General features: G+C 38.2%; 2 protein-coding genes across 3 annotated transcripts in view; one reads left to right on the top strand and one right to left on the bottom strand.

The window, feature by feature from the left end:
* The window catches only part of susd6 (sushi domain containing 6), a 33,452-nt gene extending 15,853 nt beyond the window's left edge, over positions 1–17,599 (bottom strand). The window contains exons 1-2 of one of the 2 annotated variants that reach the window (XM_047388316.1): positions 17,364–17,599; positions 10,428–10,607 (exon numbers count right to left, since the gene is read on the bottom strand). In XM_047388316.1, coding sequence (XP_047244272.1) covers positions 10,428–10,566 — 139 coding nt within the window. In that variant the 5' untranslated portion in view covers positions 10,567–10,607; positions 17,364–17,599. Of the gene's footprint in view, positions 1–10,427; positions 10,608–16,899; positions 17,251–17,363 lie in introns of those variants that run through there. The other variant, XM_047388317.1, reaches the window with a different exon arrangement.
* Positions 17,600–22,203: 4,604 nt separating this feature from the next.
* On the top strand, positions 22,204–23,104 carry LOC124882465 (acyl-coenzyme A thioesterase 6-like). Its single transcript, XM_047388877.1, has 2 exons — positions 22,204–22,492; positions 22,569–23,104. Exons 1-2 carry the CDS (start codon positions 22,368–22,370, stop codon positions 22,858–22,860), a joined length of 417 nt encoding a protein of 138 aa, XP_047244833.1. The 5' UTR covers positions 22,204–22,367; the 3' UTR covers positions 22,861–23,104.
* Positions 23,105–23,472: the final 368 nt, after the last annotated feature.

Genomic DNA, 23,472 nt, shown 5'->3' with positions numbered 1-23,472 from the left:
AAAAGCTATAGGCAGCTTTGAAAAAAGAAACTATTCTCTCCAGGAGCAAGCCAACTGTTCTATTAGGGTGACAACAGTAGGTGAGACTTCTTCAAATCACACAAAACAACAGAAATCTCAAAGTATTACAGCACTGTTATAGTTCAGCCTTCCAAAAAATCCAATATTCTCTGCCATGGGACATGTTGGATTAGGAAATGTTGGGAATCTACAGGTAATCTATGTTAAGATAATCTATGTTATTGCTATGCAGCTAGCAATGCTAACCTCACTAATCATGTTAAATGTGCTGAATACCAATTATGAGATCCTAAAAACTGTTTAAAATGCCAGCTAGATTACATTTTACATTTACATGTATTGAAATAAAGAAAACCTGTTAGCTGCAGAGCTGAGTTACACCAACTGTTCTCCTTTACGTACTTTTGCTTCTCGTCCTACTATAAACAATTGTTTATGATAGAAAGATTGTTTAGGCTACGGTACAGTTACAGTAATAATTGAAAAATCTAAACAATAACTGCAAATCAGAGCTGTTCCCTTTTAATATGAACTTAGAAACACCTATTTAATTTTGAAATGATCTTATAGCCAAAATATCTTATGGCGCATACATTTTAAAGTGTGCTAAATAAAATAAAATAAAAGGGGGAAAACAAGTGAACCAAATGCAATGTAATGTAATATTAAGTAGTACAGGAGATATGCTGTATAGATATTTTTGTTTTATAACTTGGAGTGTTTTACTGTATTTGTTGACTTTCAATTATGCAGAGAGAGACAGATAGTTTTGTCATAGTCATAGTTTATAGAAACATTAAACGTTTAGTAAAAAGAATGATCATTAATCAAGGCAATTAATATTTTATTATATCAATCACCACATGTGAGAGAGGGTAAAGGGAAACACAAATTAATCCGGCTCAGTTGAACCTTTAAACGGCTCTAGAAAAGTCAGGTCTTTCAGTTGGACTATAGGCAACTTGGTAATAAATATAGAAAAACTCAATACTCCAAATGGTCACATTGAGCTGTATTATGTGATGTGAGAGTCTGCATTTCCAATTCATGCAATTTAAATCTTTTTTTCCCATCTCCCTTCAACTCATATATCACAGAACAGCCAAGGGAGTCAAAGCAATAAGAGGTGTAATTTAAGCTGAGAGACTCACATGGACTTGCAACATTGAAGATAGCGTGTGATTGATACTAGCAGTGTCGTTTTCTTCTCGGAACAACTTCCAAATTTCATATCTACAATAAAAGTCTACTAAACCCTACTCGCTGCCTCTTTTGTATTCTTTCAGGTCGGGAAAACCTCACTGCAGAAGACAGAAAGAGGATGAAAAAACAGGGTGTTTAGTAAAAGGGAAAGGGGAAGGAATAGAACATGCTGAGGAAAAACAAAATGAGAGCAATAACCACATTATGGTAGGTGTTAGACATCTAGATCTGCAAGCTGGAAATGATGCAGAACAAAGCTGAAACCTCAAAACATGACATTCTCCAAAAATGAGCTACTGAGAGAAGATTTAGCAACCTGATAAAGAAAGAAGTTTGAACAGAAAAGGATGAAGAAAAGAAAGGTACTGAGTGTGTGCAAGTTCCTGGCACTTAGATAAAAAAGAATACGTTTGTGCAAAATGTAAGAACTGGTGAAGACTAAACTGACCAATGCCTACTTTATAAGCAGGACTGCGTTTAATTTGTGTCTTGTGTGTGAATGGCTTAATGATATAAACATAAATATCAAACAGAGCTGTGAACTCGTAGTTTATTTACATGCATTCTGTAATGTTAGCATTCCATATTAGTGACCAAGTCAAAGTCTCATTCAACAGTTAATAGGGAACCATCCAGCAAACCTAAGTCAGGCAGCTGCAGGTCCCAAAAGAGCATTAATAGAAAACATCTCTTCCTGCAGCTGCAATACAAGGTTGCAAAACACAGGCAAAAACCCAGAGATAGACACCTCTAAATAAATAGGAACATTCTCCCTGCCTCTATTCAGTCCATCCCTGCTGTTTCAATGCATTTAGTAAGCCACGTGTGCTGCCCGTGCACCCCATTGTCCTCGCTCTGTGTGGATGGGGCACAGTGACAGATTTAAGCAGCGTGCCTCTGAAAAGGACAACAGACAACTTTGCATTTGAAGGGTTAAATATGCATGTGAGGTCAAAGCGGGTGAGGGCAGGCGGGGGTACAACCATTGTGTGACCCCCAACATGCAAACATGTACACACTCTCGACCCTCACACAACAGATGGGAGGACGTTCCGAGCTCACGAACAGCGAGCACCCCCTTCTCTCTTCCATTACTGTCTCTGTCTACGACAGCTGGGAGGCAGACATTCCTACTTCTCAGCTTTCAGAAGAAAACAAAAGAGTGTGTGGGACCCCTTCCACACACACACACACACACACACGTGCTCAGCAGAACACATCCCCCTTACCGAAAAACTGTCAAAAGTAACTGTGGGTTGATCATATTTCAGCAGTTTGATGCTGCCAGCTAGAAGAGGTATGAGTGCCAAGTCCCGGACGCTCATTGAAGGTGAAAGTTAGCATATTGCAACCCTGCTTACCAGAGCTTGCATGATGTAGGTGCTTAGAAGTCAAGCCACTGGTAAGGTGAGAGAATCAAAACTAAGGAAATTCAGTCTGAAATAGATAGTTCATGTATATTTATAGAATAATGTTAAGACTGCAACATAAGATAAATTATGGTAAAATATCCTTGTTGAAAGCCAGAAATAGTAGCAGTCTGCAACATCTTTTTAACAATGCAGTCCCTGTTATTACCCTCAGTCCATCATCACAGTAATGAAGTCCAACTGGACTCTCAGACCAACTGCATGAACAAGTTTCCATGAGGGCGAACAAATGGCAACAAGCATCTCTGTGTATAACCTCTTAACCCCAGCAGCATTTAATCATGTTTTAAAGGTACTGATATTAATTAATGCTCTCATGGAATCAACTGTTAAGAAAATAGTAAAAGTAACAATGCCTGCAATAATGTCAGTTTTGGTGGTTTTCAGATATCAATAATTGGAATTTATTGTTGCCATGATAAACCAAAATTCTCACCAGAATAAGAACATTTTTAAGATAACAAAACGATAAACGCCCATCCCTACTTCTGAGCGACTCAAACACAGCTTTAGTGCAATTAATTATTTTAATAAAACTTACGAGACATATGTTTGGTGCATGAATAGGGATAATCCTATAAATCCTTCATTTTCTGTTAGATTCAAAATTAGCACATCTACAAAAAGAGCCTGCAGCAACGTTGCATTTAGACAAAAAAAAAAAAAACTAGAGTCAGCACATCTCTACTAACCCATTTCATCCCCTTTGCTTGCTCACAAATGCATCTTCAGATCAACACTACATGAAAATTATAACAGCAACTTTTTAAACAATGCAGCATATGCAAAACATGCAGGGAACAACTATCAGCAAGTAATCAAGGTAATTTACTAAAATATACCTACAATGACAAAAAGAATGAAATTATTACAGGCACCTAAAATAAAGCCTCAGTTTTTCTTTCAGCAATTATGAGTTAAAGTAATGCAATGGTTGGCTGCAGCTTAAAAAATGTTGTAGGTTGCTGACATTTCTCAGTACACTGAAGCCTGCATAAAATGCTGACACGATAACCCAAATGGATACATGGGCAGCCTATACAAAGACCATCAGTGTTGCTGTGGTTCTGTTTACAGATGAGGCAATAAGGACAGAGGGCATCAGTGTAGAGGAAAGGCCACTGGCAACAAAATATCGCAACACTTCAGTTTAAAGACTGTTTACAGGATGAAGATTTAATAGTAATTACAGAATGTTATTTGGGGCCTCATACTGGTAATATAAAGAAAAATTCCAGCAATGTCCCAGTGGAAGCTAGGAGGCTACATTTAAGAGTAAACTCTAGCTCATGTCTATTGTCTGACCGCTCTTCAAAAGCAAGGTAGATGAAAATCAGGAATGGCCATTGTTCTCCTCTCCCTTCCCTATTTACAATCACTGTTAATCATCTACTGAGGAAGCAACGGCCTATAAATACAGCAGGGAAAGAGTCCTTTCCACTGAAATGCAGTTAGTTAAAGTGAAACAGCTGTATGCCGACTCCACCCCAGACAACAGACTGCATAAATGCAGCAGGATAGCACATGCACAGCCCAGCCTTTCCCTTAAGCAGAGTGTCAGCAAGTTTGCCATAACAACTGTTCTTTGCTGTCAGCTTTTGAGATGTGCCCACTTTAAAGAAGTTATTTAAAAAGTGAACGAAGACAGATTCATTTTTTTAAAGCTTTCAACAAAGTTGAAGATGTAGCAAAGAGAAAGCGGAAAAAACAGGAAGAAGTTGGTGGGAAGCTGAAAACTGTTGCCAAATTTCCACTCTACCCACAAGCAGGCATGCTGAGGCCTGAATGGAATCGTTATGTCTTGGGTCCGATCGTGAAAGTTAATATTCAGTAAAAGGGAAGACATTTTGGTTTTGTCACTATAGTCAATGATCAACTAAGCTGCAGAGTAGGGAAATAATATTATTGCTCAAATATCCTAATGGTAAGATGTGTAAACAAAAACCCTTCAGCTAAGATGTGTGGTTTTCCTCTGACATAGCTCTGTGAGGCTAACGTTTTGTCTGTGCATCAGCGTCATGAGCTCTAATTGTGGTTGCTCAGAGTCTAAAACAGCTTGAAGGTCTCACCAACAGGCAAAGTCAGCATGTGTGTAGGATAACTTGTGCATCATGTGCAAGGCAACGAGCTTGTTTGAACAGGATGCTGGTGTTGACCAACTATGCGACGACAAAAACAACCCACACTGTCGGTGGGTCTGGAAAAAAAACCAAAAAAAAAACCACACAAACACAAACACGAAGGAGGAAAGCTACAAAGACAAAAGAACACAACCAGAGAGGAAAAAGAAATTGAATACTTAAGTAAAAGGCTTGACAGTGCATATCTAGAAAACAGACAAGAAAACCAAAATCAAATTCCAGGAACAGTAAAATAAGTACAATATAATCCAGTAAAATTCAAGAACAGGAGCGAGAGATTACATCTAAGAAAGAAAATGAAGTAAACGCAGCAAAAGACAAGAGAGGCTGGGAGATATATTTAGCAGCTCATTAGTTTGAGATGTCCTCTACTCAGCGGGATGGTCCCTTTGACGAGGCCCTTTGGAAATCATTATGACTGCCTGCTGCTTCAGACAACATGCGTTTCCCAGAAAAACTATTTACAAACCATCTTTCTGCTGACTGGCCTTACTGCTGCTTCAGAACCATTCTTAATTTCAGCCAACTGATCTCGAACAAACTCACTTTTTAATGAAAACATAGCTACAATAACACTAGACTTAGCTGGAAGAGTAAGCCTACAATCAGAACTGGGTATTATGGCCAACAGAAAATCAAAATATAAACATTCATAAAGTACCAGTTCTGCCGGCAAATCTGAACATGTTGCTTTTGGATTTTTGTAGGTGGCTGATGTCAGTTCTTATTAAGTAGCTAAGCTAGCTTCCTGGTAAGGGCCAGCGTCTCCTCATGCTAAAAAAAGAGACTAATACACAATGTAGAGGTCACGCCACATGAACTTCTAGGTAAGGGCTCCACAATACACCATCGAAATATTAGTGTGTTCATGATTATGCTCTGTAACAATCATTCATGTGGACCTCTGGTAAAATTAACAGCCTACCGCTGCCTTATATGCTACACTACAATCTAGCCTTTGTGTTTCAGCTCCATTTGTAAGGTATCAGCTTTTACAACGGTGTATCTAGTGCCATCTCTTCCTGCTTTGACATTCATTAACCTTTACACTACAGCAGGTGTCATAAGGAAGAACCTCATATTTCAAAGGTGCTAAATGACAAAATTGTAATTACCAGGGTGCATTATGAATATCAAGAAGAAGCATTGTAAGTGGTTAAAAGCAACAAGAGTCAGTCTACAATGAGCTTTGCGGTAGCTACCAAGCTGTGTGGTGGCGCTGTGTAGCCAACAATAATAAGACCATCTGTGAACTACTCTAATATTAGAACAATCCAGACAACACTTTAAAGTGAATGAAATGCCCCTGCGCCACCTGTAGCATCTGGTTTTCTTTGCTTGGTGACCCGTTTAAAGTTTGCCTTTAGGGTTTTGGTTCGATTGGCTGGGGGACCTGTTAAATGGCACAGGGTGAAAGCAGAGACTGATGGTTCAAGTGATAAACACACAGGTAATAAAAGAGAGAGGCTGATGGATTTGAGCGTGCTTCTCCTAATGGCCTTCAGTGTCAACTGGCTAATGGCTGAGGCCTTTGAGAGATGGAGAAAATCAGAAAGAGATTATAGAAAAGGAGCTGCACAGAGTACAATTTGCTCTGTCACAACAGAAACAGTGAGTTAGCAGACCTAATTGCTAACTGGTGACCTGGTGGAGTTGAAGCTTACTGTGGCATCCAATATCCTCTAAAAGCACTGTTTGTGTTTAGATTTCCAAAACTAGCCAGACATCAATGCATTGCTTTACGACGGCCGTCTGCAAAGTGCCTTGCTAATAGGACTTCAGGGAACTTATGAACTTATGACATTGTGACATTATGTTTGCCACTAAAGTCTTCTCTGTTGCAAAAAAAGGAGAGTCGTCAAGTCCTGTCCCTATGAACAGTCTTCAAGAAAACAACAAATAGACTTTACATACCAAGGATATTTCAACACAATGATTCATGACCGAACAGAGGAATCTGTTCATGCATATTTGTTCATCTTTCACAACCTCAACTATCAAATATAAAAGGTCAAAGAAATCCAACAGGCAGCCTTCTGCTAACAGTATCTTCCCTCCCACTTCCCTTTTCTCACAAAAGAACATATATTAACGTCACTGGCAAACAGAAAACACAGCAGGCTCATTTGTGGGAGATTTCTGTTCCTTTTCTTGCACTTTCATGCACAGCTTTAGATCAACTCCAGATAACAATGGGTTTTAGAAGCCAGCACTTATTCCATTTAACTGGTTATAGAACGATGGGTTGAACATTTTTTCCCTTCTCCGCAGATGGAACAATATTAAAGCAGAAAACACGCTGCGCAAATCATGTGAAAAGACCCTTTGGTGCTCAAAAGTTCTCATCTCTACTCTTCTAGCTCTGACTCACTGTCTGGGCGTACTTCCTCAGAAATATGACACAAAGGCTTACTGTAAAAAATTGACACCATATTAGGACCTGAGCTCAATGCAGCCAACTTAAGTGGGAATGTCAGATATGTTCAGAAAGAGGTTATAAACAAGCAACAACCCTGCAGGCTTTCATCCACCAGGATTTTCACAAAACCAGAAGTGCTCTGCTTCAGTGAATGTGATGCTTCATTAGGAAAGCAGCAACATCCAAAGCAGGTCTAAACCATAAACATAAATGTAATCGTGAACAATGATCACAAACATGAATCAGAGAAAGCCACTTGCACGAATTCAGGAGCTATGCTTCAACACTGATTGGTTCTGAAAATGTTTTCCTTACAGAGAAGAAAACATTTAACTTTACAAACAATTAATAAACTCAACAGAGGCATATGCTTTCAATAAGTGAGCTAAATTATGACTGAAAGAAATGAAAACAAACAATACTCGACTCTGCTGTTACTGTTTTTCTGTCACTAAAAGAAATGAGTTGCTAGAAAGAAACAACCACAACACTGATACAGCCAGCTGCTTTTTATTCATGCCTGTAACAGACCAGCTAATGGTGATGGAATTTCATATTCATCCACCATCTATAGGACGTGTCGGGGGATTACCTATGTAAATTATGCATGTTGAGAGGCAGAGAGAGAGGCCAGTGATTGAAATGACTAATGACCACTTTAAAGCCTTGGCTATATGATTATATGTCTGATTATGAATTAAATTCATACTTTCACATTATAAATGCCACAAAACACATTTTATTTTTTATGCTATAGTTGCCATCTCTTGTTCATGCCAATACACACCATTTGAAGTCGTTTTCCTTGCTGATCATTGTAATTGACCATAATTTTCTTTTCATAATAAAACGTCCCAGTTTCTTATAATTAAATATCATTAATAATTAATGCATTCATTTAAAAATGACTGATTTATTTTTTACATTCCGAACTACCTAAAATCTGTCTTTTGTTGATATGATGGAAGAGAAAATGGTTAAATATAAAGAATCTAATATTTTGTGGTGCTGTTCCAATCTAATCCTGCTGAATTCATTTTTAAATGATTGTTAGCAGACTCCATATACCTGTCGCTGTTGTACAGTCTGTGTTTTTCTGTGAGACGCATCCCTGGCGAATCATGCGACCACAACTTGGTGGCCAACTTTTAAAAATCACAGCATACTTCCATGTGCCTTCCTTGCAAAACTATATTATATAGTTATGCACATTATTTTGTAAGGCATGCCTTTGCTTTCATCAAACTGACCTCCTCTGGTTTCAGCGTGGCACATATACCATATGCAAACAGCAATTAGTTTTTTTATTTAGCACTGAAGTTATGACTCGTCCAAATCTTCAACAGCATAACCGTGTAATTTTTTTCTTTGTGAACATGTATTCTGAAATGACCTGGTAAAATTGTGTACCTAAAGGTAAACTGAGGAAAAATGGTGAATATGAATGAAAGCAAAGACTGATTTTGCAGTAAACACATCCCAAGCAAGACAAAAGCATTGAAGACTGCAGCTGCGTCACATGTCTTTTCAGAAATTTAAGACTCTCCTTTTTAGCACTTCTTTCAAAAAGGAATGGGACTGGCAAAACAACACTGATTGCATATAAACGTATTGTGAAAATGTAATTATAGTAGAAATTAGAGCTGCACAATATAACAAACAGCATCATGACAATATCAAGGCATCCCAATGGCACGCAGCATTTGGCAGTTCTATTATTTCAAGCCCTGAATTTAAGCTCTGCATGTTGATCAATATATCTGGCCAGCTGTAAGGACTAATTGCCATTAATGTCCACGTCTGATTTACATCTTTAATGGCTGAGGCACTAAGGCCCAGAGATTAGTGTGTAATTGTAAAGAAAAGTGAAATTATGGGTTAATCATTATCACTATAGCTGGGGCAATTTCAGCAGTAATATGGTAATGAAATATTTGCCGAGCTGTCCTAATAAAAATACAAAAAAAATAAAAATAAAAAAATACACACTTCTATACATACAGCTTAACCTTGATCCCTACAGGCATATTTATCTGATAAACAGATAATTAACAGAAAACAGCAAGCATGATGAAAGCAGCAACAAAACAAAGCACCAGCCTCATTGGCCTTAGCATGAATCATGTGTTACATAATGACACGATGCGCTTCGGTTCAGCAGCTCCACCTTTCCTTACTCACTGGCTCATCTCTGATTTTATTTCTGAATGTTGCCTTTTCTCTTACCCATAATGACAAATATTTTAAAACGCTAAAAAAAAGACAAGGCAACTAAGCTCCATAAATTATGGATTGATTATGGCATAAAATGTGCAGTCGTGAAGAAGAAAATGCAAAAAGGATGATTGATTACTAATTTCATTTATGAGTCAAACAATGCAGCCACATTCTTAAAATGAAAAAGCATTTCTGAAATATGGTAACGATTTGGTTCCATAATAAATATGTCTGGATTTTGAAAACCAACCCTGACTTATTCTTACTAACAATGTGGCTCTGGGTGGCAAGGACATCTGGCACATTTCACCAGCCTGTGGTGTGTGGACTGTGCACGTGAATGACTGCGGATAATACATGCCAGGAGGATAGGCGTATGGGGAATGATACTGAAGCGCTTAGGGGTCAAAGATAAAGTAAACTGGGTCTTTGGTGAAAAAGTGAAATGGTCCACATTATCAACAAAACATTTTTGAAAACAATCTTGTATTAGAAACTAGCAAAACCAAGTTTTATGTATAAAATAAATGCCCCAACCTAACATTTCACATTAAAACATAGTATTTGACCTCTTGGTATAACAAAACAAAATATCCAAGGGCTGTTCCAGGTTGATTTGTAAAGTTTGTTAGATGTTCTAAACCTCTCAATAGACAATAAATGTCATGATTAAATCAAACTTCATGGGTGGAAGATGACCACAGGCAAAATTATCTCCCCATTTAACTTAACAGCTAAGGAAAACTGTTCTGACTCATTAGGACAGTGAATGGATTCACAAGAATGAGATCCCAGCTGCTGCCCTGAGGCAAAACAACCTGAATGACCCCAAGGGTAGAGAAAGAATTTAATCTGACTCGCAAGACAAGGTGAAAATAGCCCCAATCAATTCACAAGAGATGGTCAAAGATGGCGGTTTATTTGGCTTGTATCATTTCGGGAGAACGGACAAAAAGAAACGATGTGTGCATATGTTTGTTTGGGGATCTGACTTACCTGATGCGTAACCATGAGGGAGCAGGATGAAGAGGAGAAGAAATGCAAAGGCCGCCAGTCTGTGGGCTACAGAGGAGGAGGAGGCACCAGAAGAGGAGGACGGGGCTCTCGTCGGGAACGCTACCATTCCATCGCACATCTTTTCCTCCGACAACCAGCGAGAATCCTCTACGGCTTAACCTGTCCGAGCCACATTGACAGGAAGGGACATGGGGGAGGGGGAGGAAGAGAGTGGATTACCATCATTATTCAGCCAGGATTACGTAACCATATTCAACACAGAGAGGAAGAAGGGAATAAAGTGAGGCAGCGATACAGATTGGTTGACAAACTGAGTGTGTCAGAGAGAACTCCATGTCTGCAGCTCAATATTTAGTTTGCCAATACCCATAACTTTATAAGTTTATTCCTCTTCTATGAGTTTCACAATCAGTGAACACCAGCAAAAGCACAATTGATACGAGTTCTTATCTGGCCTCAATCCTTAATCTTTGCTTTGGCACAGGATCTATCTGCATAAACTCTTACGTCACATACAACATGGTGTACTTAACAACATCATAGATCAGTGCAGCTAATAAGGTGGCAAAAGGCAGCTAGAGGGGACAGGCAAAATTTGAATTTCTATCAAATCCAGTTTTTATCAAGACAAATCTGACAGTAAAATAGAGCAAAAACTGTTCAGCATCTATCTTTGATTGTAGAATTATGACAAGTAATCAGCATATGTTCAAAATGTATGAGTCTGTGTCTAATGCTAGAAAAGCAAAGATCTCTATGTTTCATTATTAATTAACATTTGTTCATTACAGACTCAAACAAATGCCCTTTTCAGAAGGGACTTATTTGTAAGACAGAGGCTGCCGGCTGTTGCTGCATTATAGTTCAATGAATAAAACAAAGAAATATAAAGACAACATTATGGGGCTTTAGAATTGCTGTGAGAATCTTTTACAGCGCTTAAAAATCAATATCATGCTACAAAGTTTTATTTTCGTTTCTTTGACTGATTATTTCAGATGTTATTCTATGGTTTTTGTCCAGCTTCTTTAGGAGTGGAAGTGGATTAGCATTTATGTTGTTTGCTAAGGTGCATATTGCTCAGGTAAATTTGGATGGAGATACAGAAACTACATTTTCTGAAGAACATGCATGACGGCAGGTAAAATGTTCTCAAGAAGGGCAACAACCCTGTTACCATTCCAAAAGGCTTAAGTGTACATGCCAACACTAATGGCACGTTTTCACTGTAGCCCCATTCCCATAGGTCAAAACACATGCTAATGCCTAGCTTTGGAGTGCACGTGTGAAATGTTGAACTGTCATTCTGTCCTGCTTCAAAAGATTCAGCAGTAATGGATATCAATCAGATCCACTTCACCTCAATGTTGAAGGGAACAAATCACCCAGGTGCAGAAGCTAGTTTTTACTGAAGTTGCTGAACTTCAAGCTGGAAGAGTGATAAAAGCTGTCAAATTCTTTATAGAAAAGCTTTACTGGATGGGTCACATGGAGGCTATAAAAATGACAACAACTGTTGGAAAAATCCAGTCAGCTGGCAGCCAACACCTGCTGTGCAGGGTCAATATGGCAATGAAGTAAGGTAACAAACTAACCGTACTTGTTACAAATAGTATTAAAAGGTTATGTGATACAGCCTAAGGGGTACTATGGAAAGCTGCTATCCACTCATGTTGTCACATAGGCTGTTCCTCTAGGATGTAATGGTAGCTTCTAGATGCCACTCCGATTCAGTGAGAATCCTGTCCCTGGTGGCGGCCTCAACCATGGGAGGAAACAAGAACCGAACTACACAGAGAACAAAAGACACTCAGAATCCCAGAATGCACAGTATTAACCCATTTTCATTACAGCTACCAGGAAGGAAGAGTCGCAACTGAAACCCTGTAATGCCGTAGAGCTGCAAAACTCTGCTCCTAGCAGCATATCTTTCTCTTTACCAGCAGCGCTCCAAAGGCTGCATTAGGGAGGACACGCGTGTGAACGCCTTGATCTCGCTGGTTGAGTAAAAGACTGCATCTTCGAAGAAACCTTGGATCCAAAGTAAAGCGCTGACTGTGTAACCTGCGGCTGTACTCCAGCCGAAAATATGACTGGCTGCCTGAAACTGGCTGTCTGAGCTCTAGTTGAATGTTACTGGCCTAGTTAAACAGTTCTTCTTTGATGTAAACAAGAAGTTTCTTGGCAGAAGCATTTTAACTGGAAGTTGAAGTATGTTATTAATAAATTTTTGTGTTTTGGCGAGACGTTGTGTTCATTCTATATGTGTGCAGTGACAATAAAGAATTGTTGTTTAAGAATGCCAATGCATGAATTCACTCATATTGTTCTAGAAAGGACACCTCACCAGGCAGGTAAAAATGTATTATATGTAGATATTAGAAAGTTTGGAATGGCAAAGTAATTCCATCACTCGGTGACCTTTGACATTTTTGGCAATAGCCCCTTTTCCACTGAAAGTCCCAGGATTTGTTTTACCCAAGGAAAATGAATTTGTGTGCCTTCTGTTTCAATTGCTGAGAAAGGCCCTGGTATATTTATCTAAATTAGCCTAATGACATATGAGGAAGTTGTGAAGAAAACCACGATACACATTCAGTCCAGCAGGTGGAGGTTATAGGAAAACAAAGACCAAACAATCAAAGCCAGACTAAGAAACAAAATCTTTTTCTTTTTTTCAAACTTTTAAGAACAAATCAGAACCGGGCACAAATCAAGTTGATGTTTTTCTTTTTCATGATGTCTATTATTGAGAAAATATAGTGCATTATAAACAAACGTAATTCTGTGAAATTTGGCTTACGAATGGAGAATTTGGATTTATGAATATAGAATTTGGGCAGTACAATTTGCAGGTTAGAAATATAAAAGTGAGAACTGAGTTTACTGTCAATACCTGTGTAACCAAAGATGTGTAAACAGTGAAGGTAAGGAGCAACACCGGGAGCTTTTACAGATGAAGTTTTTAGGTCTACTTTCTCGCTTAAAACCTCTTCAAACTATTTTTCGTGACAAATTAATGGTATAAAAAAATAGAAAATGGTACAATCACCTCCGCCATTACCACTGCTGGTGGCGTGATGCCTTGCTGCACACAACCCCACCCTTTCAACAACCTGCACAATAGCCGCATGACATTTAATAAAACTTCCTTAAATATATCAAATATGTGTTATAGGTCAACTGCGACATATAAACTAAAATACACCTGCTTATGACTTGTCGACTATCAGCAACTGTCACTTTAGTAGAATGTGAAACACCTGCAGTGGCATTTATTAACCAACCTCTTTCACATAAAAAAAAAAAAAAAAACACACACAAGCATTATCCCTCACTGGACTTTAGCTTTCTGCTGTCCCCATGAGCAGGAAAGAGGCATATCTGCATGTAGGTCCATGCTAGCAGGAGAGAGTGACGCAAGTCAGTTTTGGCAGGACAACTGGGGTAGTGTGTTCAGCCAAAGAGCAGGTAAATGCACACACCAGGGACCAGAGCATGCCACCTGGTGCATTGATATTTTCTCATTTGTCCATGAGGTTGCTTGAGTTTGAGTTATAAAAAGCCTTTGCCATTTTAGAAGATGTTCCTCATAAACTGCACGAGAAAAGTATAAAAAAGATGCACTTGGTGGCTGTAAATAGCAAAAAAAGACTGAACACGCTGCAGGACTGGGCTCTTGGAAAAAGCTGAGAAGAAAGTATTGACCAGCCAGTTCATAAAAAAAAAAAAAACTAAACAAAAAAAAAACATAAGGAGAATTATTTTTGCTTTCATGCAAAACCCTTAATTGGTCTGTGCTAAAACAGCCAAACGGTTTGCAGATCCTGTGGTTTAACATGTTTTAGCAGCCCAAAACCACAGAATAACACCAGAGAAGCACAGCGATAAACACTTGAAAAAGAGACAAAAAGAAAGGATTTCAAATGACAGAACAGATAAACAACTAAGAGCCATAGCAACTAAGGCACTACATATAGGCGTTGCCGCTACAGAAAAAAAAAAAACAACACAACGTCTTTAAATTATGAAACATAAATGAGTGAAACCATCACAAAGGCTAAAACAAACAACACATATTTGACATTGCCCATGTATGCGGTATAGTTAAGAGTTTTGTTTCCAACATTATCTCTTCCATGTATTTAGAAACTCTGATGTGAACTGCCACAACCTGCCATGCAGCTACTTATCAAAACTGGCACTGCCAGTTTTACCTTACAAATATGTTTCGATGTAGGGCTACAGTAATGTAAGGGCATCAGTGATTTAAGAAATGGAAACTATACAGGCCAAGACAACTGTCTATAGTCATCTAATTAGAGGGGGGCATGCAACTCCCCACTTCAGATAGCAGCAACACAAGCAGCCAACCAGCAGGCTGCTACTGCGGTTTTTCAGCTGCCCGAGGCTCCTGGAATGCAAAGGGAGCCAAGGAGAGCAGCAGCATAGACATGTGTCCGGGAACAGAGAGCACTCAGTGTGCCAAAGAAACAGCCGAGAGGAGGTTTCCACCCAATAGGACTGCTGCTGCTGGTTGAGCCTGTGTAGGCCTGTGGAGGGAGCCCAGAGAAAGGACTTTGCATGGCAGCAGAGAAAGGGCCCTTTGTTATGCAGTATTTTGTACTATCAAGGCCCAGAGCTACTCAGCATCCCCATCCCCTGCTGCAAGGAAGAGTCAGAAAAACGGACAAAAACATGCAGAAAGATTAAAGAGTGAGAAGACAAAGAAAAAAAAATCATGTAAAAGAAAAGTGAGATGAAGCAAGAGCATAATAGATAATATATCAAAAAACAGGGCATGGAGATCACCTCTCCCAACCAGCCAATACAAGTAAAATAAAAAAATAAAAATTGATTTGGATCAGGACAAAGCTTAAACTATTACTATCTGTCCACAATCCACCTCACAATCAGGTTAAAAAACAGGGACTTATTTGTCATTGTTTAGTTGAGTTAACATGTGAATAAAAATTCAGGCAAACAAACAGCACCTAGGTCAATTTTCTACTTGTAAACCAGGACAAAGAGACAGGATAACACCCCCTTCGTATAAGGTAGATGTATGTCGATATCCATAAGTCTAGAAATGGCTATTAGAAATAATAAAGAAGAAAACAGCTTCGGACCCAAAAATGCAGAAATTATTTATTAGTCCGAGAACTAATTAAAACGTAAAAAACAAATGGAACGGTCACAAACAATGCTGGATGAAGACCCATGTTTACCTTGCTATTTTGCATTTGGTAGACATTTTACACCCATGTACCTGACCATTAAGCATTAGTCTGTTTCTCATGGTAGCATTTTGTTAAAATCCCTAAATCAATCATCCTAAAATAATCAAATCACATATAAAAATGTATCTAACTGTACATTTTCTGAAGAATGTATATTACAGCCCATTTCCATTGACTGTGGTTCTCTTACCAGTTCTGTCTAGTTGACTTCAAGAGAGATTACTGCCCACAATAAATCCAAAAAACACTTGATTACGATTAAGATTACCGATTCCTGTTTGGTTGTAAAACGTTATTTATAAAATGCTATCCTGCGAAAAACAAGCTTCCCAATTCCTCTTGTAACATCACGAAGGCAAGTGATTAGTGTTTATTCCAGTACGTCAATTTGTATGTTTTTGTTATTTTCTACTCCGTTATTTAGGAAAGTTTAAGAAGAAGACTGGACCAAGATTAGAATGGAAATCAAATGCTTCATATTTTATGTCAAAAACTGTTGAAAGTCGCCTATCTGCTATAATTGTTTACAAATGCAGATTAGCTGGATTTTGGTGCATCCTGTGATGTCATCAAAACCAGAATTGGTAGTATTTATTATTTTGTGTCTTTGAAAAAATGTTTTTATATTATATGAAATTTTGCCATGGAAATCCATATTTCATTACCCATCCGCGTTTTAAATATCAGTGTACCAGATACACAGCTAGATAGTATATTCAAACCATTTTAGTATATAGTACAATATGAACCCCAATACACAGGTCGCTGCTAAATCTGACACAGCAAACAGTTATTGGTGGAGGAACAGTCTTTTAATGTAAACACGTCACATTTGGACTTCCCTGCTCTTTGCAATATCAAACGTCATATCTTAAAAAACCCCGCTAACAGGAAGAAAGTCAGTCCTTAACTGGAACAAAGGCCAGTGAGTGGGAAATGACAACTTCCGGGGCTGATCACTAAAAACGGAGCGACAGAGTTCAGCAACAAATCCTTGCAACTGCATCAAACATGATTCTAACGCAGAGTCACACGCTTCGACACGTGTAACTGTACTGCGAGGTATTTAAACAAAGACTGCGGTGGGCTGCCTACACACACACACACACACACACACAAGTTGTTAAAAAAAACAACAACAACAACAACAATCAATCCAACTCAAATGAATGAACAGGGCACACAGAAGAGTTAAGACTTAACTGACTCACCACAGATAAAGTCGACACTCCTCTGACTTCCTCGTACCTTTTATTGTTCGTGTGACTCGTCCAACAATACAGCAAAACCCTCACAGCTGTTAGATCGGACCAACTAGCTGCTGTGAATCTTGCTGTTTATATCTCCAAACATCACATTAAGGTTTTCCTAACAATTAAAACTTAAAACACGAGACGAGTACGTCAAAATAGACACGTTACGTCTTTAGACGAACGGTTTTAACGTCCGTGGAGGCACACGGCTAGCTTAGTTTCAGATCGAAAGACAGAAAACTGACAACTCCTTATTCTCCTTGGCAAAACAGTAAATGTTGGCCCCGCATGTGTAATCACGTCCAGCCTTGTTTGTTGTTTCGAACGGAACAAATTCAGACGAACAAAGACCGAATGGTGAGATCTTCTAGTGGCCTATGTGTGCTTAGCTTGCGAAAAGACAAAAAATAAAAAAGACTCACCAACGTAAAGGTTAACAGCGGAAAGCCCTCCTCTGGCCCGGCTCACATTAGAGGCATTAAATGCAGTTTTAAAGACGACACCCACAGACTAAATATGAAAAAAAGAGATTTTTGCCGTCGAGGTCCCGTCTGCCCTGCTCCGTCACTCCTTGTCCGCCTCGACTCGCCAGCTCTTTATTTTAGGTGAGCGGAAACATTCGCTGCTGTGAGAACTCTACTGGGCTGCTCTGCCTCGCTCTCGCGTGGTCTCCATGGATACCCCTGTGAAGGGGGCGGGGCCCAAGCGTGTCATAGAACTTCAAAATAAAAGCTCGAGGGTTAGTTTAGGAGACAAAAGAAAATTGAAGAGCACCTAATCAACAAAAATACCATTGAAAACAGTCGGTAGATCAAATATTGTGGTGTGAGGTTAAGGATGATTCGGCTTTCAATGTCCACCGGTTAAAATCTTTATGAGAAAAAAAAAAACAAAGAAAAATATTTCGTAATTATGCATTTATAAAATTAAAAACTAACCCACAAAAAAATACAGCTAAACCTGTTTAACACAAAATTACGCGTGGTAAATCGTCTTACTATACAAACAAAACCTTTACCTTTATCTTCACAAAAAGGCAATGGTGAGTATAATATTCAGATGTTTAAAATGAAAATCATAACATAGTCAGCATGACGTATAAGTTAAAAACAATATGAAATATACTTAAACAGATTAACATTTTATATATCTAAACATTAACATTTGAGTTTAGAGAACTAGGTTCTCAGGTGAGCCTTTAACATTTTAAGGCAGTTATTATAGTAAGAAGAAGCTATAATAGTAAGCTGTGGCACATGCCTAACTTAAGTACACAAGGATGGCATATGGAAGCAATATATGATAACTACAGAATAATGCCTAAAATTTTCACTTAATTTTGATTGAGAATCAAATTAAAGAAACCTAAAATATACCAAGCTAAAACACAGATACAGATTTAAAAATCCAAAAAACTTTTTTTTGATCCCACAAGAATAAAATATACTTAGACTACAATGATACTCATGAATCCTAGTTTGTGTGTCTGCTTTGGCAAGTTAAGTGTTCTTCCTATTATAAGTTTCATAGTTGTTTCAACTTAAAAAGGCATGCTGCCACAGGGTACATGAGCAGAAGACCTCACTTGATTAATTAAACTCAAAATATAATCTAACGCAATATAATAATAGTATACTTGGTATAGAATATTGATATTTTATACCATTTATATATCGCATTGTTGCAATAAATGAAATGTAGAATAACTATGAACCACCAAGTAAATATTACATTAACTTAATATTGTAGTAAAATAGTACCATAAAGAGTTAGTTTCCAAAAGAAGGTGTAAAAACCATAGCGTTTTATTCTCCCTCACGTACTGTAACTTTGCATGTTCCCTTATTCTGCATATCTCTATTTCCTAAAGTTCCATTATTCATTGGGGTCTTTTTGTCATGCTCCACTCTCACCCTTGTCCTGTCTTTGTAAATGAAACATTTATTTATCATCCCCTGTCTCTTCCTTGTCACAACATTGGTTTTAGAGCCCAGCAATAAACTGCCAGTGAGTAACAGGATTAAAGTCCAGAATAACACCGTGACTTGATATGTCCTGTACCTCTAAGAAGATACATCTAGATCTACTCTATCTAAAATCAACATGCAGTGGGCCTGTATTCTTCAAGTTTGCCTATTGAAATGAAAATCCACTTAATATAATAGCTCTGCTGTTATTGTAATTAGATAATCTTCGCCATACAAAAAAATATGTAAATTAGTACATCAGAGCTTTTATCATGCTTTGTTTTTATATGTCTGCGATTAAAAGGAAAATATTAGTTCCCATTCTCTAAATACTTTAAATATTTTACCTTTCAACAGAAAAACTGCGTGGAATCCCTCAGCCGTTTCCCGCGTTTCAATGCTGACATCTAGTGGCCATTGTAGGCTACTACATGTATACATTTTCCGTTTTAACATCTTTCTAAATAATGAAATATTAGTAGTAGAATTCACTATTATGGTTTTTAAGAACTGTGATCATTGATATATATATAAATACACTTATATATATATATTATTGTTATATACCAATGACTATAAAAACGCTGTGTGATTCTAGAAAATAAAAATCAATTCACAGATAAAGTTTGCTCTAGTTATGCAATGATGGGGGAAATATTAAAATTTGGGCTGATTCTCACCTGAATGATCGCCATATTAGATAAAATCCTAAACTTTAAATATAAACTTCTTCATGAGTTCATAACAAAAGAGAATTGGATTTTTTTTATTGATATGTCTGTTTTGTTCTTGAAATGTGCAGATTATATATTTTGTTTTTAGCATTTGGATGGATATTTATAAAACAGGAAAAATAGGCAGTGTAAGGTGCTCTCGACTCATCTTTTCTTAATTTCAGTTTACTTATAAAAATGTAAAAGAATACATTCCTATAAATAAACGGCACAAAAAGCAGAGTGCTTTTTACATGTTTTACTAATAAATGTTTCTTTTTGCTGACCTACAGCACAGTATTTCTGTGAAAGCTTTCCATTTAGGTTATTTGTGTGAATTATGAGGATTTAATGAATTCACAAGACAAAAAAAGAACATATAAATGTATATAATTACATTCACATAACCTTTTCTTGTTTGCTGTCATGTTTGATGTGTATAAGCTACAGTGCTGCAATAAGACATTTTTTCAGCTGTTATTTGGCAGAAAACTCAATGTAGTTCTTATGGTTCAATGGTTATTTACCCATTGAAGCCCAGCCGATTTCATTGTGCTATTGACTTTGCTGCAATTCCTTTTCCTCTGCAAATACAGTGATGGACTGGTGACTTGTCCAGGATCCACTCCATCTCTTGCCCACTGGCCACTGGAGATAGGCGCCAGCCCCCCGGACACCCAACAGGTTTAAACAATCGATGGATGGATGCATTAGCTGGGATAATTTTCTACAGTAAAGAAAAACAGAGACTAGACTGAATTATGGAAGCGCTAGCTCTTTCAATGGCTCTGTCCAGGACATAGGCATAACCTAAAGCGCTGATAAAGGAGTACTTTCCAAGGGAAATAAAGTAACAAGAGTTCACTGAATTAGTGGAAAACAGTGGCTCAGGAAAGAGACACAGCTAGACTGAAACACTGAGCGAGGAGTACTTTCTATGGGAAAACAATGCAGACTATACACAAAGTTAATAGCAGTATTAGCTCTGTTAGTGGCTTAATCCGGGACAGAGCTAAACAAAAACAGTGAGCCTGGAGTACTTGTCATATGAAAACAACAGAGAGGACACATAGTTAAGAAGCAGCAATATCTCCTTCTCATTGGCTTCATCCAGGAAAGAGACACATCTAAACATAATATCACTATCAGGTGTATTTTCTATTGAAGAAACAACTCTGTGTGTCAGATACAGATTATTTCATACTGTACGTTCAAAACTATTTATCAGTATTTAGAACATGTACTTGTACTTGGATTTAGAAATTGGCTAAAAAGAAAGACTGAGAAAACAGTCAAATTTAATCTGGAAATTTAAATATACACTGTATGTAGGAACCATGATGTTAGCCACAATAATGCTATTCTACAGATATCCGTTCGTCTGTCTGTCCCTTTAAACCTTGCAGGATAGCGGGGTCTCCACATACCCAAATATGACACCCACTGTATGGTTCATTGTTTTTACAGATTCTGTCACATCGGAGTATATAAAGCACAGTAAAAGTGAAGCAGGATTGAGGTGAGCCACTAACAAGAACAAAATGGGATTCTCACAAGCATGCTTGAAAATTCTCCCAAGCGAACTCTGCTTTTTTGATAAAATGATGCATATAAAAGCTGATGGGGGCTTTTGTGGTTTTGGCGCTGGCATACTATTGTTACAAAGATTTGCCAAAAAACTCTCAATCTTTGGATCTGGAGCACTTTGAAGAGGTTCTAACATACCTGATGAGTCGGGTAGAGATTAGCATTAAACATTACAACAACAAGCGATGATGAGGTTTCCATTCTCAGTTCATCCTGTTCATCCATTGTGTTCCTTACTCCTTTAATACCTGTGAAAGAAACGTTCAAAAATAGAATATTGTGAGATAAATACCAAATATATTATAAATGTCTCAGTGTGGCCATTCCTTTTGGAACAAACAAGTGATCCCAAGTTTGAACTATTTAGCTCTTGATTTGAAGAAATATTTGAGAACTTTTAGCTATGCATTTTCTTCCTTGTTCCACTCACTGTGTACAATGCAACTGTCTTGCTGGCAGTAAAACAGCCCCACAGCATGATGTTACCACCACCATGCTTGACACTGTTTTTATGGTTGAAAGCCTCACTTTCTGGCCAGTTAGTTACAGTTTTTGCTGCAGCTGACCATAAATCTAACAAAGACGGCGTTTGCCTTTACCTTGTGAGCAGAAGTTTATGATGGTTACCAAAAGCAAGTGGCTGAAGTACAGTTTTTAGAATAAATATTAGTGGGGGCCATATTCAAGCATGTATGTAAAATGTTGTCTGTGTGTGGATTGGAGAAAATCCCAAATAAATTCAAACTCGTTCACCAAGATCTTGTTTTTTTAATGTATTTTGTTTCCTTAAAGCGCTTAAATCTTTACAAATTACTATATGTTTTTAAAGATATTTTTCAGCACTAGTGGCCTTTATTTTTTTATTTTTTGACAGTAGGCAGACAGGAAAGAGGGGGAGGGTCAGGGACTTGAACCCGGGACGGCCGCTTCGAGGACTGTAGCCTCCGTGTATGGTCGCGCGCTTAACCCCTACACCATCAGTGCCGCGCCCTACTATATGTTTTAATGTAAAAATAAAGCATGGTTTGGAAAGCAGAGTCAAACCTCTCACCAAACATTAAACGGATCTCTATAATCAACGCATTATTTCTCCTTACAGGTGAAAGGTCCTTGGATCGGCATCATATCCATCTCACAAAGTTGTGCTCTGGCTCTGTAGATGTCTTCCTTCCTCTCTGGGATCTCAGCTACAGTCTGTATTAACGGTTGCAATGCAAATACATTGATTTCTTTACGAAGGACACTTTATTTCCTCCCCTTACTCCTGTCTTTAAACATGTTAAGGTAACCCCCTCTGGACTCCTAGATATATAATGCCCTAACAGACCCCACTCTGGGAAATAACAAGACGTCTTTGATTCCAATCGAACGGGCCAGTTGCCAGTTCCTGTTTGTCGTCTCTGAAGACGGTTACAACTGGAACAGTGTTTTTTAATTTTTTTGCCAAGCAGGCTGCTGCAGTTCGTAGACGTCATGACAAAAAGTCATTTCAGCTGGTCACCTATCGAAGGGCTGGACACTTTCACTTGGGTGTCTGGATGGATGTTGTGTTTGGTGGGGAGCCAAAAGCACACGTTGAAGTTCAGCTGGATCTGTGGCATATAGTCCAGCAGTTCTTCAAGAGGTACTTGGTCAACAAGGACACTTTTTAGCCAGCTATGTTGTTGAAAGCCTTTCCTCTGTATGTTTGATATTGCTTTGAGATACCTAGTAGTAGAAACATCATTGGACAAGTCATTGAAACAAACCATGCTGCAAACCATGTTGCCTGCTGAACCTGGCAATGTCTGAACTCAGGCTGTCCTCATATGTCTGCAGAAAGAACTGGCACAATGTTGATTAAAACACATTTTTGATGATTTCATTTACTTTCAGTGATTTGTCACCTGGGCTGCACAGTGGTGCAGTTGATAGCACTGTTGCCTTGCAGCAAGAAGGTCTTGGGTTTGACCTCTCCAGGGTGTACGCTGCCTCTTCTACCTAGACCGCTGGAGATAACCCACCGGGATCCTGTACGGTGGGCATAGAAAATGGATGGATGGATTTGTCACCAGTGTGCAGTTGTTTAGATAATGTGAAATAACATAAATAAACAAAAGTAATTAATCTGAAAGTATTTATAGCCCCTTGCTGTTTGTTTCTTCTTTGCACTGTAAAGTTTAAAACTTTATAGAATTAGAGTCGTTTTCTGGGATTTCAAACTGCAACAAAAGTCTATCCCTGTTTTTGTACTCTGCCTTTATGTCATCTGTAGTTTTGCATGA

The sequence above is a fragment of the Girardinichthys multiradiatus genome, chromosome 15, assembly GCF_021462225.1.
Source record: "Girardinichthys multiradiatus isolate DD_20200921_A chromosome 15, DD_fGirMul_XY1, whole genome shotgun sequence".
NCBI lineage: Eukaryota > Metazoa > Chordata > Actinopteri > Cyprinodontiformes > Goodeidae > Girardinichthys > Girardinichthys multiradiatus.
The sequence above is the reverse complement of the archived record's forward strand: the minus strand, read 5'-3'. Positions and strand labels throughout refer to the sequence as shown.

Coding starts and splice junctions, on each gene's coding strand:
- LOC124882465 (XM_047388877.1), top strand. CDS start 22,368: ATGTCTTCCTTCCTCTCTGGGATCTCAGCTACAGTCTGTATTAACGGT. Junction 22,493..22,568: donor CTGTCTTTAAACATGTTAAG/GTAACCCCCTCT, acceptor ACGTCTTTGATT/CCAATCGAACGGGCCAGTTG.